A 17,726-nucleotide genomic window follows, 5' to 3' on the forward strand; every position below is an offset into this window, starting at 1 on the left:
GTTATTGTAAAAAGGTAAAAGAACTGCAGGCCAATAAAAATTATCATGTGGTACATCATCTTGTACAAAATATTTTTTGTAATCTCTGCTTTTCTTTAAAATATGCATTGGGTGGGGGGCTGCGTGGTGGCTGAGTCACTTAAGCTTCAGCTCAGGTCATGATCTCATGGCTCATGAGTTCAAGCCCCACGTTGGGCTCTGTGCTGACAGCTCAGAGCCTGGAGCCTGCTTCAGATTCTGTGTCTCCTTCTCTCTCTGCCCCTCCTCTGCTCACACTCTCTCTTTCTCAAATATAAATCCTACCTTTGAAAAATAAAAAATAAAATGAAGTATGCATTTGGGAGTAAGGGCACTCGTGATTTCTCTTCATTGATGGTGATTTCCAACTGTTGTTTTCAGGGTCTGACCACTGCCACCCTGAGGTGTACGAGCACTGTAAGCGCCTGCTCCTGCACCTGCTCATAGTCATGGGACCCAGCAGTAACATCCGCGCCGTTGCCTCTGTCCTGCTCAGGAACAGGGAGTTTAACGAGCCCAGGGCGCTCACGGTCAAACAGACCGCGCACTTAGATTACACTTGCACAGGTATTTGCTTTAAATGTCCAGTTTGACCGTGAAATCGTGCTTCGTTCACTTGGAAACTGCAACAGAGAAAGTCAACTAAATAAGAGTTGACATGCTTTAAGTGTAGTTGTATTATTTTAAGTACCATTTACATCTTTAACTGGTAAAGGAATTGAACTTGGAGTACTTGAGTCTATCATCTGTAAGGGTCTTTGCTCTAAGAAGTTTAAGTTCTCAATGTGCAGGTTGAGGATCAGGGGAAGAGTGCTTTGCGTATTGAGCACAGTTATGGAGATGTTGAACCTGTATCAGATTCCTCGCGCTCTTGAGATGTGAAAAATGAACAGAGGAAGACATTAACATTTTTTAATTCATTTGATTGTATTTACTGTCTTTAAAATATTATGCCTTTAAAAGCCTAATAAGTTCCAAATTAATACATTTTCAAGTAATGCAGTCCAAATTAATGAGACTTTAATATAAAAGTTATTTCACTGTTGGTGTGATTTTTTTTTTTTTTAATTTACTTTACAAGTTCTATTTTCTTCTTTCCTAATAGCCCTAACTCACTTACTCCATTTGTCTGTATCATCAGGTTAATAATAGATGGCCTAGAAAGTAATTGTTTTTTAAGAAATGAAATAAAATTACTTTTTTTTTTTTTTTTTTTACTGATCATGTAATATCAGATACAGGGTTAGAGTTCCTTAGTTAAAACCCAGTAGTTAGTAAGAAAACAATTATTAGCAAACATTCCACCTTTTAAAGTGTGGCTAAAAGATGAATGCAGTGTACCACCTCTTTTATGTTAAGGCATCTTTTTAAAAATTCCATAGTTGGTTTTTGTTGTTTGTTCTTAAGGCTCCTTTTGCCATTTTGTGAATATAGGCATTGGCAATAAAGAGAATTTAATCATTGACATACTGTAAACATTACAAAGACTTTAAAATTGTCTTTCTTCAAGTAAAATGAAGTGAAAAGTATAGAACCCTTCCCATCAGAATAATCCGTTCACATTGTGGAAAAGACTGACCTCATACACACGGTGGGGTGATGTGTCGCAATATTAGGAAAGTGCCGCTGCCAACTTTCTCCAGCAGATGGCAGCAAAAGACTTCACAGTAAATCCAAATAGCTATGTTTTAATAATAGGCTGTGGGAGACAATGTTTGTGCCCAAACTCACCTGATAGAATTTGGTGCTTATGAGGCTCCCATGGAAGAAGTGCTGATTTGTACCCACTAGTACCAACAGGTACCTTCACGTGTCCCACGTAACCTGTAGGGAAGGGTAGTTTTAGCGCGCTCAGTAGAGGGTGAGATCCTTTCATGTCTCATGTCTGGGTATTGACGGCCATCTTTCTCTTACAGCGGGCGTTAGTGATTTTATACCTGATTACCAGCCCTCCCCTATGACTGACTCAGGGCTTAGCTCAAGTTCTACCTCTTCTAGTATCAGCTTAGGAAATAACAGCGCGGCCATTTCCCATCTGCACACCACTCTCCTCAATGAGGTCGACATCTCCGTAGAGCAGGATGGAAAAGTCAAAACCCTCATGGAATTCATTACCTCAAGGTAACGTTACAGCTCTCACCATTCTGGCGACATATGTGTGTTACGTCATTCTTTCATTTGTCAGCTACGGTGAACCCTGTTTTTGATTTCTGGTATACCATTGATTTGGAATACACAGGTTTGTATTGCGTGATACCTAGAAAATTGGATGCCTCCAAAGACTTGCTTCTCTTGTGCTCACACAGTTATGCCGGAGGGGGGCCTCAGTCGTGTCTGGCTACGAAGAGCCCAAAGAAAATACAGTCTTACCCGAAGACATATTCCACTTTGATTAGCTACATTATCCGTCAGTCGTCAAATATTTATTTATGATAGCCTACTCTTTGCAAGGACCATAAGTATAGAAGACTCAGATGGGGAGAAGGGGCCCTGTTGCACAGCAAGAGAGCGGAATCATCAGGGGCATGAGAAATAAAGTGTTGGAAATGGTCAGTAGCCCATTCTGACTGTAATGCTGAGGAGAAGTTTCTAGACAAGAAAACTTTGTAGTTGAGGGAGAACTCAAACTGGAGGGCTCTGGGGCCTCACCCATAGGCCAAAGAAAGTCTTTTTCAAGAACACAGACATCATTGAAACTCCTGGAGCCGGATGGGAAGGGTGGGAGGCATAATAAAATAAATAGGTTGAGAAAATCAGCCGCGGGGTGATGAACAGAGTGAATCAGAGCTGTGGAGACGGGTGGCTCTGTGACCACAAAGGAGGTTTTCAGGGCACTTTGGGCCTGAGGTAATAAGGGGTTTAACCCTTTCCAACCAAGGGTTGGCCTTGAGAGTGCAAAGATAATTTGAAGAAAGAATCAACAGGAAACTATTCTGCCTTAAACTTGCGCTGTATCTTCAGCTAGTAAATCATTTCCTTCACATTACAGTCTAAATACGGTCCAGCCTCTCCCAGTTATAATGCTGTGACGTATGACACATAAGCAGTACCCAACGCTCTTTCCACGTTGTAAAACCTGTCATCTTTTCCTGCGACCTGAGACAGTTTAGCTGTAAAGATGAAAGACTGAAATCACACATAACCATGTGTGGATCTTCCTCTCCTTGCCATGGACCGTCACGTACTCAAGTACATAAATAGTAGTAGACCATGTGATGTGCTGTTTCCTCCACTACTGTCCTTTCTAATGGCAAAGGCTCATTTGAGGGAACTATGAGTAAAGCTGTTAATGTGAGTTTAAAACCAAGGGCATTATGTCTATTCTCTGTTTTCAGAAAAAGAGGGCCCCTTTGGAACCATGAGGATGTTTCTGCCAAGAATCCTAACATCAAGAGTGCTGAGCAGTTAACTACATTTTTGAAACATGTGGTTTCTGTTTTTAAGCAGTCAAGCTCAGGTATCTTTTATTTAAATATTCCAGATGACACTTTCAATGAGATATTTTCATGTGATGTGAAAACTTCTGGTAATGTAGAGCAACGAGTTGACAGTTGAGATGTCTAAATTAAAAAAAAGTTTTAGACAGGTCTTCTTTTTTAACTTAGCAGTGATATCGGGTAGGTTTTGGTTAAAAAAAAATTAAGGTATTCCTTGAAAAATTAAGTTAATTACTCCTTAAAAACTAAGAAAGCCGCTTGTGACTTTCGGGGTTTGTCATTTCGTATATGGTGGCCCGATAAAGTTACAATGCACTTGTGTATTAGGAAATGATTACGTTAAAGGAACATAGATGGAGATGGCAGACTTATACAGTAGAAGGCTTCAATGAACTAAAATTAACACATTCTGAAAGTTATTGTGAAAAATGTATCTGCCTAAAGTAGTGGTTCTCAACTAGGGTTGGTTTTGCCCCTCAGGACACTTGGCAGTGTCCAGAGACATTTTTGTCACAACTGGGAGGCAAGGGACAGCTGTTGACTATGGGTATCCCACTGGGCAGAGGCCAGGACGCTGCTAACCAAGTACTCCACACAGGACAGCCTTTACCACAAAGAATCCTCTGGCCAAAATGGTGGCAGCGCCGGGGTTGAAAACCCCTGTGCTCAGAGATCACTTCTCTGGAGATTAGAGTGAAGAGTCATTGAAAATGCGAATGGAGGGGCCCCTGGGTGGCTCAGTCATTTGACCATCCACCTCTTGGCTTCAGCTCTGTTCAGGAACCCAGGGTCGTGGGATTGAGTTCTGCATCGGGCTGAGCACTGAGCGTGGAGCCTGCTTCAGATTCTCTCTCTCCCTCTGCTCCTCTCCCCTGCTCATACTGTCTCTCAAATAACAAAATAAATAAAATTTTTTAAAAATTAAAAACTAAATAAGATGCAAATGGAATTTAATGAAAAGAAAAACCCCTGCCGTAAAGCCCGAGTGCCTGCCCTGTTTGCCAGGCGCTGTGCTGGGCGCCGGGTTTAAAATGCTTAGCCTCTGACAATAGCCCTGCCTTCCAGGCAACAAGAAGCACTTACTCATCTCCTTTGTTTTCACAGAAGGAATGCATCTGGAACATCATCTTAGTGAAGTTGCTCTACAAACAGCACTTTCTTGTTCTTCTCGACACTATGCTGGGAGGTCCTTCCAGATTTTCAGGGCCCTAAAGCAGCCTCTTTCTGCAACTACACTTTCTGATGTTCTCTCCAGACTTGTAGAAACCGTAGGGGATCCAGGGGAAGATGCACAGGTATTGCATTAAATTCGGTCAGCAGCCATTGAGCGGCTACTCATTGTCAAAGACTCATTTGCCAAGCAAGATAATGGTTACGTAGAATTCATTTGTGTCAAATGCTAACAGGCAGGCAAAGAATTAAGAAACAAAGTTTTGTAAATGATGCTTAATAACTTACTAATTGAATCAGATACTTCAGTGCGTCTCAGAGAAAGCTTTACATTTACACACTTGCATATTATCCTGAGATTTAAATTTAAATGTGAAATAGAGTGTTGAATCGTTAAGGTAAATGAAGTGAAATAATGCAGTAGAGAACTTAAGTCTATGCAAACTAATGATTTTATTAACACTGGGGTAGACACTAGGGATCTGGTAGCAACCAAGATAGAGTTCCTGGCATTCTGGAGCTCACATTTCCTCTAATCCACCAGTAATGTGTAACACAATTTTATTTAGTGATTAATGCTATGAAAGTAAGAAGATAGAGCAATGGATTAGAGTGGTATCGGAGAGGGAGTTGTTTTATATGTGATCATCTGGGACAGTGAGTTTTAAACACATGCGTAAATGAAGTGAGTCCTGTGATAATATGGAAGAACGTTTCAGGCAGAGAAATAAGACCAGTAAGTGCAAAGGCCCTGTGGCAGAAGCAGTAGGCCTTTTTTTGAGGAACATGAAACATAAACCAGTATGGCTAGTGTATTGGATGGGGGTGTCTAGCATCTGGAGATTGATGGGGGCAGGCCTAGATTATGTGAGATCTAGTGAGAGATCGGATTTTACTTATAAGTGATGGCAAACAATATCATAGACTTTGAAAGCAGGGTGATGGATATAATTTGCTATTTAAAAAATTTACTCCTAGGTAGAGCCCTTAAAAAGGCAATGGGAGTCATTTAAGACGCTCTTGTAAAAATCCATGCTGAAATGGTAGTACTTCAGCTTAAGGGAGGCTATGAAAATATAGAGTGGGGTCAGATTTCAGATACATTTTAAAAGTAGTATTTTCAAGACCTGCTGATGGATTTAATTTAGATGTGAGAGAAAGAAACAAAAATGACTCGTAGATTTTTGGCCTATGCAACTTTGGGTAAGTTGTGGTGCCATTATAACCATTAGTTTGATGAGTTTTCATCAATCAGCAAGATTGTTCAAGAGTTTAATCATTTTGTAATATTAATGTAGAGTTTGTTCTGATTTTAAATCTCCTCGGGAAGTCCATTCTAATTTCCTTTTTCTCCCAGAGCATAATGAATTAAGACCTGCCTTTTCTCCTAGGGGTTTGTGATTGAACTCCTTCTCACTTTGGAGTCTGCGATTGACACTTTGGCCGAAACCATGAAGCATTATGACCTTCTTTCTGCTCTTTCTCAGTAAGAATTTAAGCCAGACCGACTGTAGATTCGTACGTAGAACTCCCATAGCTGAATACACATCACTGTAACATAAAGTGTTCCCAGTATTGCTGGTGGGAATGATCCCAAACATTCAGACGGATCAGCAGTGGGAAAAGGAGCCTCGGACAGTGGGGCTACGCGAAGAGTCCCAGCGCTTTGAGTGGCGGTGGTGTTCCGGTCACGGCCGGTCAGAGCTCCCTCTGCTGCCACACGACTCGGCCTCACTGCCCAGCTGCATTCCCGCTGCACTCGAAGTCCCGTTGACCCCCCCCCCCCGACTCACACCTTCTCCAAATTGTTCCTCTCCTCCTACTTTCTCCTCCTTGCACATCCCAAATGATTTATTCTTCAGGACCCTCAGGTGGGTCTGACTCCCTGAGGGCAGTGGTACTTACTCCATGTTGGGGGTTCCCACAGTGTTTTCTTCATAATTGAATGAAGCAGTTAACAAGCTGTACATTTTCACATATCCGTCGCCCCCAACAGACGTCAGTATTCCTAGCTTGTGCCTACTGCTGGCACACACAGGAAGCATTCTGTCATTGTTTTTAAATCAGTGATAATTGGATATGAGGGAGGGGAAATCAAACAAATTTTTGACCTTGATGGGGGTGGGTAAAGAGTGTGCATTAGCAGAAACAAGGACATGGGGCCCATCCACTTTGGGGAGAAGACAAATGAGGTCTGCTTTGGATGTAATATTCCCTAAATCCCAGAGCTGAAAGTGGTCAGTGACAACAGTAGCAGAATTTTCACTTCAAATCACATGTCATCCAACCCACAGGAAAGTTGGCCACAGTAGGAAAGAGACTGTTGCACATTTTGCTTTAATGTGGAGGAGAGAACTGAAATTTGATTAAGTGAAGTCAGATACTGAAACATAATTTTTCCTGATAACGGTGACTGTTTTGTCAGTGTCTTTTTTTTTTTTTTTTAATATTTTTATTTATTTCTAGGAGAGAGAGAGAGAGAGAGAGAGCGTGAGCAGGGGAGGGTCAGAGAGAGAGGGAGACACAGACTCTGAAACAGGCTCCAGGCTCTGAGCCGGCAGTCAGCACAGAGCCTGACGCGGGGCCCGAACCCACGAACCGCAAGATCATGACCTAAGCGAAAGTCGGACGCTTAACCGACTAAGCCACCCAGGCGCCCCTGTCAGTGTCTTTGAGAGTAAAAGTAATGTAGCCAAAGAACTAATTGTACATGCATTTATCTTCTTCTTCTTTTTTTTTTTCCTCTGTAAAGAACCTCATACCATGATCCTATAATGGGAAACAAGTATGCAGCTAACAGGAAAAGCACTGGACAACTCAATCTAAGCACAAGTCCCATTAATAGTAGCAGTTATCTGGGATATAACAGTAATGCAAGAAGTAACTCTTTGAGATTAAGTTTAATTGGTGACCGAAGAGGTGACCGGCGGCGGAGTAACACACTGGATATAATGGATGGACGGATAAACCATAGCAGTAGTTTAGCAAGGACTAGAAGCCTTTCCTCTCTCAGAGAGAAAGGGATATATGATGTGCAGTCCACTACTGAGCCTGCCAACTTGATGGCCACCATCTTTTGGATAGCAGCGTCGCTGTTAGAATCAGATTATGAATATGAGTACCTCCTGGCTCTCAGGCTTCTCAACAAACTGCTTATCCATTTGCCTTTGGATAAATCAGAGAGTCGAGAGAAGATTGAAAACGTACAAAGCAAGTTGAAGTGGAATAACTTTCCGGGCCTTCAGCAGCTCTTCCTCAAGGGTTTCACCTCCGTTTCCACACAAGAGGTGACAGTGCATCTCCTCAGCAGACTCATCGCTGTCTCCAAACACACGCTGGTGGATCCTTCCCAGTTGTCAGGTGATGTTCTTAGCGCGGCAGCAGCTCTGCTTTGTAATGTAGAGGAACGTAAGCCAGTCATTTGTTTTGAACCCTAATTTCTGCTTTTCCACAAACAGTCATGGGTGGTTGGTTGTTTGTCTTTAATATGTGAGATAGCTTAAGTTCTTTGGTAAAAGCAAAAAAAAAAAAAAAAGAAAAAAGAAAACAAAAAGAATTTAGAAGATCAGGTGCTCCAGGAAATAAAAAGAAAACGGTTTTCACGAGCCATCAAAAATACCGTGAATTTTTAAAATAATGTGCAATAAAATTGGTTATTGTTTGCTTTTTTTTTTTTTGATAGGCTTTCCTCTTAACATCCTTTGCTTATTGCCTCACTTAATCCAGCATTTTGACAGCCCAACTCAGTTTTGCAAAGAAACAGCTAGTCGAATAGCAAAGGTAAGCAAATGTTATGCTGAAAGATAAACACTCAACTTTTCCGGAGTTTATCTTAAAGGGGGGAATCTCTTAAAAATCTTCTACCCTCACTTCCTCTGTGAATTTCACATCTAAATTTTCATTCTTTTCCTGCATATAAAGGAGTTTTACAGTCATGGTGTAAGCTACCGCTGTTCAAATCACAGTGAATAAAATTGTTTAGAGGAAAGCTTCTCTGAGTCTCAGTCTTCTTCTGTTCCCTTTCCCTACTTTTATCTTCTACTTCTCTCTCAGTTTCCAATTCATTCATTTGTTTACTACCAAATATTTGCTGAGCACCGGGTTAGGTGCCAGAAATGCAGTGGTAATCAAAGTAGTCGGCATACTTGCTCCTGTGGGCCTTACAGTAGGGGTATAATAGTAGACAGTCACCATAGAGTCTGATATGTGCAGTGAAAGACAGTACGCTAGGGACACAGGAAGCAACAGTCTGCCTAGTGGAAGTCCTCTCCAAGCAGCCACTGCAGGCTGAATAGGAATAACCAAAATAAGATCCCTGGAGGAGAGACAGGGAACAGGGCTGAGGGTAGAAGTTTTCCAGGCACGAGAAATTGCATGTGCAAAGGCCCTGAGAATAAGAGGGCAAAACACCTTTTGTGGCTCCGAAAGTTCTCTCTCCTTTTAGTTTTGCCTTTTTTTTTCCTTTTAACATTCTCTTCATCTCTCTTTGCTGGCTTCGTTCTTTTCCCTTCCTTATTTGGCTCTTTCCCTCCCATTGTTTCTTGAAACAGGAATGTAGCTCTTTTTAAGTCATCTGTTAACACTTGCTTGAAAGTGTTAGAGCTCTTGTTCGTACTTTTAAACAAGAATGATCTTTTAAAATCATTTCCTCTCAAGAAAAATAAGCCAAATATTTTGCCTTCTGCTTAAACTTCTTAATTTTCTTTCTTTCTTTTTTTTCTATTTGGGGGGGTGGTCAATTAATGAGTCTTAGAATAAAAGGCTTTACCAACTGCAAATATAAACAATTATAAGAAGGAGTTCTGTAAATGGACAAGTCCGGTACGGACAGCCGGAAACTCGGAGGCCGGGAGAGATGAGTGAATAGCAGTGTACACTGACCTAGCTAAAGCAGGGGGAGAAAAAGCAGAGAAGTCTGCAGCAGAAGGAAATACGCAAGTAAAATTCTGTGGAAGAGCTTTTTCTATAAGCAACCGTTTAAAAGCTGAGGGTCACCTAACAAGTAACACGACAGTAACGGCGAAGAGCGAGCATGGCGAGGGCACCGAAAACACCCGCTTCAGCAAGTGTCCAAATGCCAAGACTGGTAAGGCCAGATTTCCCTCCGGGGTTATCCCAGCCCAGTTAATCACAGGAAGAGAGTCACAAAAGTAGAAACCTTTTGTTGCCTTGATAGATAATAGTTAATAAATGGCAAGATCATATGTAATAAAATATGCTATTGAATCCATCCCTAAGTAAATTTCTAAATTAGGGAGAGATTTTTAACAAAATCATTTTAAAAGCATGTGTTTAAAAAGGAGAGCCATTATAGTTAATGGAAACATATCTTCACTTTGAAAATGATTGCCCTAAACACCCAACATGTATTTGCATTAATGAGGTCTAAAAGTGATACAAAATAATTTATTAAAAATGGCTTTCATTTTAATATTCTCATACTACATCATTAAAAAAATACTATAAACAAGTATTTTTTTTCATGAGAGATAAGAAAGAACATATAAAGGGGGAAAAAATAAAAAGCATGAATCTTATAATAAGGGAAGTAGGAGCATTTAGAATGGCAGGTGAAACTTCTGTCTGAGAACTTACTGCTGAAGGTGGGCATAAGAGCCCAGCCCAGCCCCATGGGTGTGGATGCCCCTCAGAGGGTCAGGCCTCTGCTGTCTTGACCAGAGCAAAGCACAGGAAACTTCCAGATAGCTCTTCATTTTTTAGAAATCAAATACAGTTTTCTGTGCGTCATAAATTGTTGTTAAGTCTGTTTTCTTCCTGTTGAGCCCCACACAAAGGTTCCTTCCCTCTGCTTTCAGCAACCCGCAGGATGTGAATTAAATGGATTCTTTAATTATTCTCTCACTTAAACCGTTGAGAGCAATTTTCTGCCATTATGTGCTTCCTCATTATGCAAATGTCCCTAGTTCTGTTTGTGCCCTTGGAGAGCACAGAATTTCAAAACGAGGCAACACTTAGGACAAATATTGTCCTTTTAAGCTCTTCATTATGGCAAAAATAGTGTGCTAAGAATGTTTGCTTATAAGACAGTCTTTTGGAGTCATATTTTAACCTCGTAATTCAAGATTTCCAAAATTAAATCCAGATTTAGCTATTTTCTTTAAAATTACACAGCATATTTTCTAGGAATTTTGTTCCTTTTCAATAATAGGTTTTTAACAATTATGCTTTAATGCGACTCTATCTCAGGGTATTAAAAATAGTTCAGCCCCCCCCCCCCGTTGGGTTTAGAGATTAAACAAAAAGATGATGCTTTAAAAACCTATTTTTTAAGAATATAAGAATTCTAGAAGAATGTTTTATTTTTCAGAAAAATATATACTTTAAAGGTTTACTTCAAAGAGCTCACTTTACTGGGGTGCCTGAGTGGCTGAGTTGGTTGAGCATCCAGATCTTGATTTTGGCTCGGTCAGAATCCCTGGGTCATGGGAGGGAGCCCTGCTTCAGGCCCTGTGCTGGGCAAGGAGCCTGCTGAAGATTCTCTGTCTCTCCCTCTGCCCCTCTCCCCTGCTCATGCTCTCTTTCTCTAAAAACATCAAAAAGAACTTATTTTAAAATATAAAAATTATTCCTAAAAAATAACAGATTGTGAAATGATAAAATCATGTGATTTAAAAAAAATAGTATGATTAATTATTATATTTTGAAATACAAAGAAGAAACATAAACAGTTTTTTTCTTCCTAGTGTATGTTTTATAGGTAAAAGAGTAATACATAAAACCAGCTACTTCAAATAATTTTATAAAATAACTTCAAGGTTATTATTATTAAGATTATTATTATATACCTTATTCAAGGTACTATTAATAGACTTAACGGCCTTACGTATCTTCATATTTCAGGCCTATCCAATGATAATGTCCACATGATGAATCAGAATAATAGTTACATTCATCTGAAAGTTGAAATATATACATGTGTGTATATATATATATATAAAAGTAATTTTCTACAGTTGACCTTGAACAACACAGGGGTTAGGGGCACCAACCCCCTGCACAGTTGAAAATCGCATATGACTTTTTACTCCCCTGATACATAATTACTAATATCCTACTGTTCACTGTAAGCCTTACCAATAACACTACCAGGTCAGGTAACACATATTTTGTATATTATATGTATACTGTATTCTTACAGTAAAGTAAGCTAGAGCAAAGAAAATGTTACTAAGAAAGTCATAAGGAAAAGAAAATACGCTTACAGTACTGTACTAGATTTATCGAGAAGAATCCACATATAAGTGGACCCACACAGTTGAATCCCGTGTTGTTGAAGGGTCAACCATACTTTCTTTAATAAATGCTCTAGGTTTGTGAAAATACATACACAACATCAATTAAGTGGTAGAATAAATGAGGGAAAGGAAAAAAGGAAAAGTAGATGCTCTTTCAGTGATAGCTCTGTGACGAGTGGGAGTGAAAGACTAGTGTGGCCCTTTCCCAGGTCTGCACTGTTAGGTGTCCCCCAGAGCAGGCCATGGAACATCCTCACCAGTAACTCAGGGAACAAGCAAACACGGTACATGTGATCACTAAGATCCTCCCTTTTTTTTTTTTTTATGTTTATTTTTGAGAGAGAGACAGAGCAAGCATGCGCAGGGGAGGGGCAGAGAGAGGAGACAGAGAATCCCAAACAGGGTCCACGCAGTCAGCGCAAAGCCTGATACAAGGCTCCATCCCATGGACTGTGAGACCACGACCAGAGCCGAAGTTGGACGTTCAACCAACTAAGCCACTCAGGCGTCCCCCGCAAACATTTATTGATTCAGATTCCATAATACTATATCAAACAAATTTGAGGAGGTCAGTACGTGTTGAAGTGGCCTTACATTACTGGCCAAGGACCTTAGGAGCTGATTTCCTGAAGAGCAGTTTGGGGTCTATCCTACAGGCACTCAGCTTTATCAGATCTCTGAAGTCTTTGGAATATGTCACCTATGTGAGAGTCTCTGCGGTTGACTGTTCCCCTGAGGGTTGTGGGGGGCGGGAGGAGGGGAGTTCGAGACTATATTTCTTCTCTGGCACTGCATCTTTGAACCTGGCTGCAAACTCCCCAGTAGAGGCTGCCTGTTTAGTTATTGTGCACGGAACCATGTAGGGATTTTACAAAATTATAAAATGATATATAGCATTTACAACACTATACGGGTTTTACCAAAGGCAGTTTTTCAGAGCAGCAGGCCGCCCAGAGAGTCCTACTGTTTAACACCCGTGGAAGCACTCAGCCTGTTACATCTGTCCGTGTTACCCAGTCAGTTCTGCTCTCGGGAATAATACCTTGTGCTTTTTTTCCTCTTCTCTTGTCCTCTCTTATTTAACGTTTCTCCTGGATTGAAATAAAACGCATTAAACCTTCAACACCTACTTCTAAATGATTAAATAAATACGTTTAGGATAAAATCAAGTTTAAACTTTAAATTGCCTTTGTTTGGGGTGAATGAAACTATTTTTTTTGTTCTTCAGGTGTGTGCAGAAGAGAAATGTCCAGCGCTGGTCAATCTGGCTCACATGATGAGTCTGTATAGCACACACACGTACTCCAGAGACTGTTCTAACTGGATCAACGTAGTATGCAGATATCTGCACGACTCCTTCTCAGATACCACATTTAATCTTGTGACTTACCTTGCAGAGGTAAATTTACCAAAAGGAATGTACTTTTTTTAAACTGCTCTGTGGCAAAATTTTCAAGTGGATCTATTTCTAGAAGCAGTACTGATTCTAACTAATCCTCAAATTGTGTTTGAAAGTGACTGTAGATAACATCTTTTTTTAAAAGGAAAATAGGGGTCATTCCTTTCAAGTATAAAGAAAGCATAAAGTAGACTTTCAGGTATAAAATGTTTTTTTTTTAATTTTCATTTTCAGTGTTTAGTGTCTCATTCACTGTCCTTAAGTGATGTAAACTCAAAATAAGATTAACTTTTATTTAAAATATTAAATAAACATATTAACATTTAAATATATATAAAGTATATTTAAATATATTTTCACATTCACTGTCCTTAAGTGACATAAAACTCAAAGTAATGTAAATACACCTTTATTTCAACTAAGAAATGGGTTTTCAGTGGTTTTGATTCTAGGGAATGGTTATATTTTGTTTCTAAAAATATAGTCCTTGACTGTGAAGTCCTTTCTAGAATAAAGTGGCATGCAAAAGCATTTTTGCTGGGTAAGTTCTTATTTTGATAATATGTTTGCTTCCTGATCTAAAATATTATTTGAGTGGCTAAAGATGGAATTACAAAAACCCTAGCCCTACAATATTATAAAAAGTTAATATCAGGGTGCCTGGGTGGCTCAGTTGGTTGAGTGTCCAACTCTTGGTATCAGCTCAGGTCGTGATCTCCTGGTCACAAGATCAAGGCCTGCATCTGACTCCGGGCAAAGCATGGAGCCTCCTTGGGATTCTCTGTCTCCCTCTCTATCTCCCACTCTGATGTACTCTCTCTCTCAAAAGAAATGAACATTTTTTTTTAAAAAAACTAATATTTATTTGTTCAGAAAGTAACTTCATGCCTGAAAAAGTGAATTATTGAGTAGATCTACACAAAGAATCTCAAAAGGAAGAAATTCTTACTAAAATTTTTTCTCAGCTTATAGTAAAGTGGTACCTTCCTTTTTAAAAACTGACCTCTAAAAATTAAACCTAAAACACTGTATAAACTTAAAAAATTATTCATCACTCAATAGGTATTTTAAATATTGCTCAGAACACTACTTAACTTAGCTATATCACTGATACTGACTATCATAGAATGCTTTAGAGCTATCCTAAAAACCAGTGTAGGTCTGGTGTGCATTTTTAAGGTGTTGGTTTTGATAGGTTTGCTCCCCCTAACCTTCCATTTAAGAGAGCTGATGATGGCAGGGGCAGTGCCTGGCTGGCTCGGTCAGTGGAGCATGCGACTCTTCGTCTCGGTTTGTGAATTCGAGGCCTATGTTGGGTGTAGAGATTACTTAAAAAAAAATTTAAAAATCTTAAAAAAAAAAAAAAAAGAGCAAGCTGACCATGTAAACTGTGTGACAGCTTCTTAACCTGAATAAATGCAAGTCTCTAGGCTTATCTTATACCTTTAGGACAAGAGCCAACATAAAACCAAGGGTAACTTCCTAAGCCTATTCTTACTGGCTTTGAATTTATGCTTCTTAGACCAGCTTCACAGTGGTACCCCCGTCAAGCTCACCATTAAGGCAGCACTACTTCTCCAATCATGGGGTCATGAAGTCTGGAACTGGCACAGGACAGCCTGTGTATGCCTTGTATGGTGACATTTGTTCACTCTATAGAGAGAATGCTTTGCCCCGTTTTATTATTATTGTTAATTCTGAAATTATTACTAACAATAGTACTGAAACTAGTTATGTATATTTAGAACCTCATATATTTAAGTGTCCTGCAAACAATATTGATAGTGTGATTACTTTATTATTTTAAAAAAATCATGACTCAGAGGTTAAGAAACTTGTCTAAGATCATAGGCGGCTAGTATGAATGGTTTGGGGCTAGTTCTTCTTTGGCGATGGTGGTAGGATGGTTTTTTTTTTCTTAACCTGCAATAAGTGGTGTTCAACTTAAATTAGCCAAGGAAATGAAAGAAAACACTAAGATTAAGACATCTGAAAAATAATTATCTATTGATCCTTTCTGAACCAAGGACAAGATAATAGTAATAGACATTATCTTTTACCTTTATTATTTATTAGTCTCTGGATTTCTGATCATCTAAGCATAAAATCGTGGATTAAATCTATTCTGTTTTTCAACATCATAAATATAAATACTGAATTTTCCTTAACCTAATGAAATTATACTTTTTCTATTACTTTTAGCTGTTAGAGAAAGGATTGTCCAGCATGCAACAGTCATTACTACAGATCATCTATAGTCTTTTGAGTCACATTGACCTCTCTGCTGCCCCGGTCAAGCAGTTTAATCTGGAGATCATAAAGATTATTGGCAAATATGTACAGGTGAGTGACTACAAAATTTATGTATAGAACAATTCCTTGTAAAACAGTGATAATCATGAAAAAAAACAAAAAAACAAAAAAACACTTGAGAGTTCCAAGAATAGGGAAGTAGTCCCTAACCTAAGTCATGTTTCCAGGAATATTTATGACATGGAAAAAATGTTCTTAATGTAAGTGACAAAAAGCAAAATCTGAATGGTAGGATTGGTAGGATTTCTAATTTTGATTAATCATTACATCTCTGAATATACATGTCATTAATGGCTGGAAAAAATGTAACGAGTGGCAGCTGTCATCACCTCTGGACAGTATACTTGTGACTCTGGTACCTGCCACTAACCAGATTTTAATAATGAACAGATACTACTTTCAGAAGGAGAAGAGCTCTTTGTAGAGTGTATTTTAGAGGTACTTTCTCTGTCTGATAGAAGGAGTCCAGATATTTAGCAAGTAGGAAGTCAGACTTGATTTAAACCCTGTAAATGATGATAAGTCTCAGTCTGATCTGTACTGAATTTCACCATTGAATTGCCTGTTAAGAAAGGTCTTGCTGAGCAGATCAGTATTGTGGATACAACTTATCAAGGAGAGCAAACTCTTTAAGAGCCTTAATAGATTAATATTTTGTTTCTACCCCAGTTATATTTGCATTCAAGAAAGCAAAACTTACAAATGGAAATGCTTGGCTAGCCATGAGTTTGTGTCTTAGCCCATATCTGAAAGTAATAAAACTCTTTTGGTTTCCATTATTCTGTTCGGTAATCCAGAGTCCTTTTATATTCCCTTGAAAATCAGTGAATGCAAATATTCAAAAAAACAGAAGATTCTTAGGTGACCCTGATTTTCTTCTCTGTCTTCTCTCTGAATGAGTAAGGCTTCACCAAATAACAATTACATATTTTTTTCTGAAGCACATTTTTCTTTTCTTCTCAAGGTGTAAGAAGTTAACTCCTCAAATGCTTGCTGGATCTCCCACAGACACACACCACATTGAATTACTAACTTATAAAACATAGATGCATTATTTTATATTCAGAACCACAAGCTCACATGTCCCCTGGGCAAGCAAGTAACTGTCAGAGGACACAGACTTCTGACTAAGTGAGTGGCACACTCCCCATCTAACAGGAACAACGTTTAGCTTCCCCTCACAGCTGCCATGTTGGAATACAGAACCCACTGTAGCCAGAACTTCTAACTTGTGAAGAGAAGCTGGAAATGTTAGTTTTTCTGTAAAATCTCCTAATTTCAAAATGTTGGCCCAAATTTCCTTTTAAGAACCAAAGTCGTATTTAGCTGATGGGTCATCACAGCTAAGTGACATCTGCTTTATTCAAACATTAAACATTTCACAGAATGGAATGCCTCCTGATAATCTTGTATTCAGGCCCAACTACCAGTATAATTTATAGAAACATCCCTGAAAAACGTTTAGCTTTTTACAGTGCCCAGAGCTTCTAATTATTTCGGTCAGAAAAAAATGATGATGTTTACTTCATCATAACTTTGTTAAATACAGACTACTTTTTTTTTTTAACTTTGATGTGTTTAAAATGTCACAATGTCTACGTGGACATTTTTATAATTATTAAATATTCTGTGCTTTAGGTGTCTTCATGTCAAGAGGTTAGTAAACATATTGGATAACTCAGCTCTGCCAATGATTTTTCACTTCCTTTTTGTTGTTGACAGAATGGTCAGCTGTGAATCAATATGTACAGCACAAGGCTGAGATGTGATTATGTTACCATCAGTCAAAAAACATTTTTGACATGTTTGCTTTTCAGATGGTAAAAAAAAAAATACTGTAAATTCTTTATTAGAAATTGATTCTTCTCTACAAGTACATGTTTTTTTAGCTTTTTGAAATACTTTTTATTATAGAAAGTTTCAAATAAATATAAAAATAGAGAAAATAGTGTAATGAATGCCTACTTCTGTACCCATCACCCAGCTCAACAATCAACTCATTTTTCTATTTCATTTCTATTCTCCTCACTCCTTTGACCCCTCCAGATTATGTTGAAGCAAATCCTAGACATCATACCATTTTATTCATACATAATTTTTAAGTTTCTCTAAAAGATTAGGTCTTTTAAAATA

General features: G+C 38.9%; 1 protein-coding gene across 3 annotated transcripts in view; it reads left to right on the forward strand.

The window, feature by feature from the left end:
- Positions 1–17,726, forward strand: part of FRYL (FRY like transcription coactivator) — a 268,402-nt gene that overhangs the window by 209,587 nt on the left and 41,089 nt on the right. For all 3 annotated transcript variants that reach the window (XM_077757811.1, XM_077757813.1, XM_077757812.1), the window contains exons 41-49: positions 400–585; positions 1,935–2,139; positions 3,354–3,475; positions 4,560–4,750; positions 6,017–6,111; positions 7,378–7,985; positions 8,308–8,405; positions 13,110–13,280; positions 15,483–15,623. In XM_077757811.1, coding sequence (XP_077613937.1) covers positions 400–585; positions 1,935–2,139; positions 3,354–3,475; positions 4,560–4,750; positions 6,017–6,111; positions 7,378–7,985; positions 8,308–8,405; positions 13,110–13,280; positions 15,483–15,623 — 1,817 coding nt within the window. The remainder of the gene's footprint in view (positions 1–399; positions 586–1,934; positions 2,140–3,353; positions 3,476–4,559; positions 4,751–6,016; positions 6,112–7,377; positions 7,986–8,307; positions 8,406–13,109; positions 13,281–15,482; positions 15,624–17,726) is intronic.

This window comes from Crocuta crocuta, unplaced genomic scaffold (genome assembly GCF_008692635.1).
Source record: "Crocuta crocuta isolate KB4526 unplaced genomic scaffold, BGI_CrCroc_1.0 scaffold282, whole genome shotgun sequence".
Classification (NCBI taxonomy): Eukaryota; Metazoa; Chordata; class Mammalia; order Carnivora; family Hyaenidae; genus Crocuta; species Crocuta crocuta.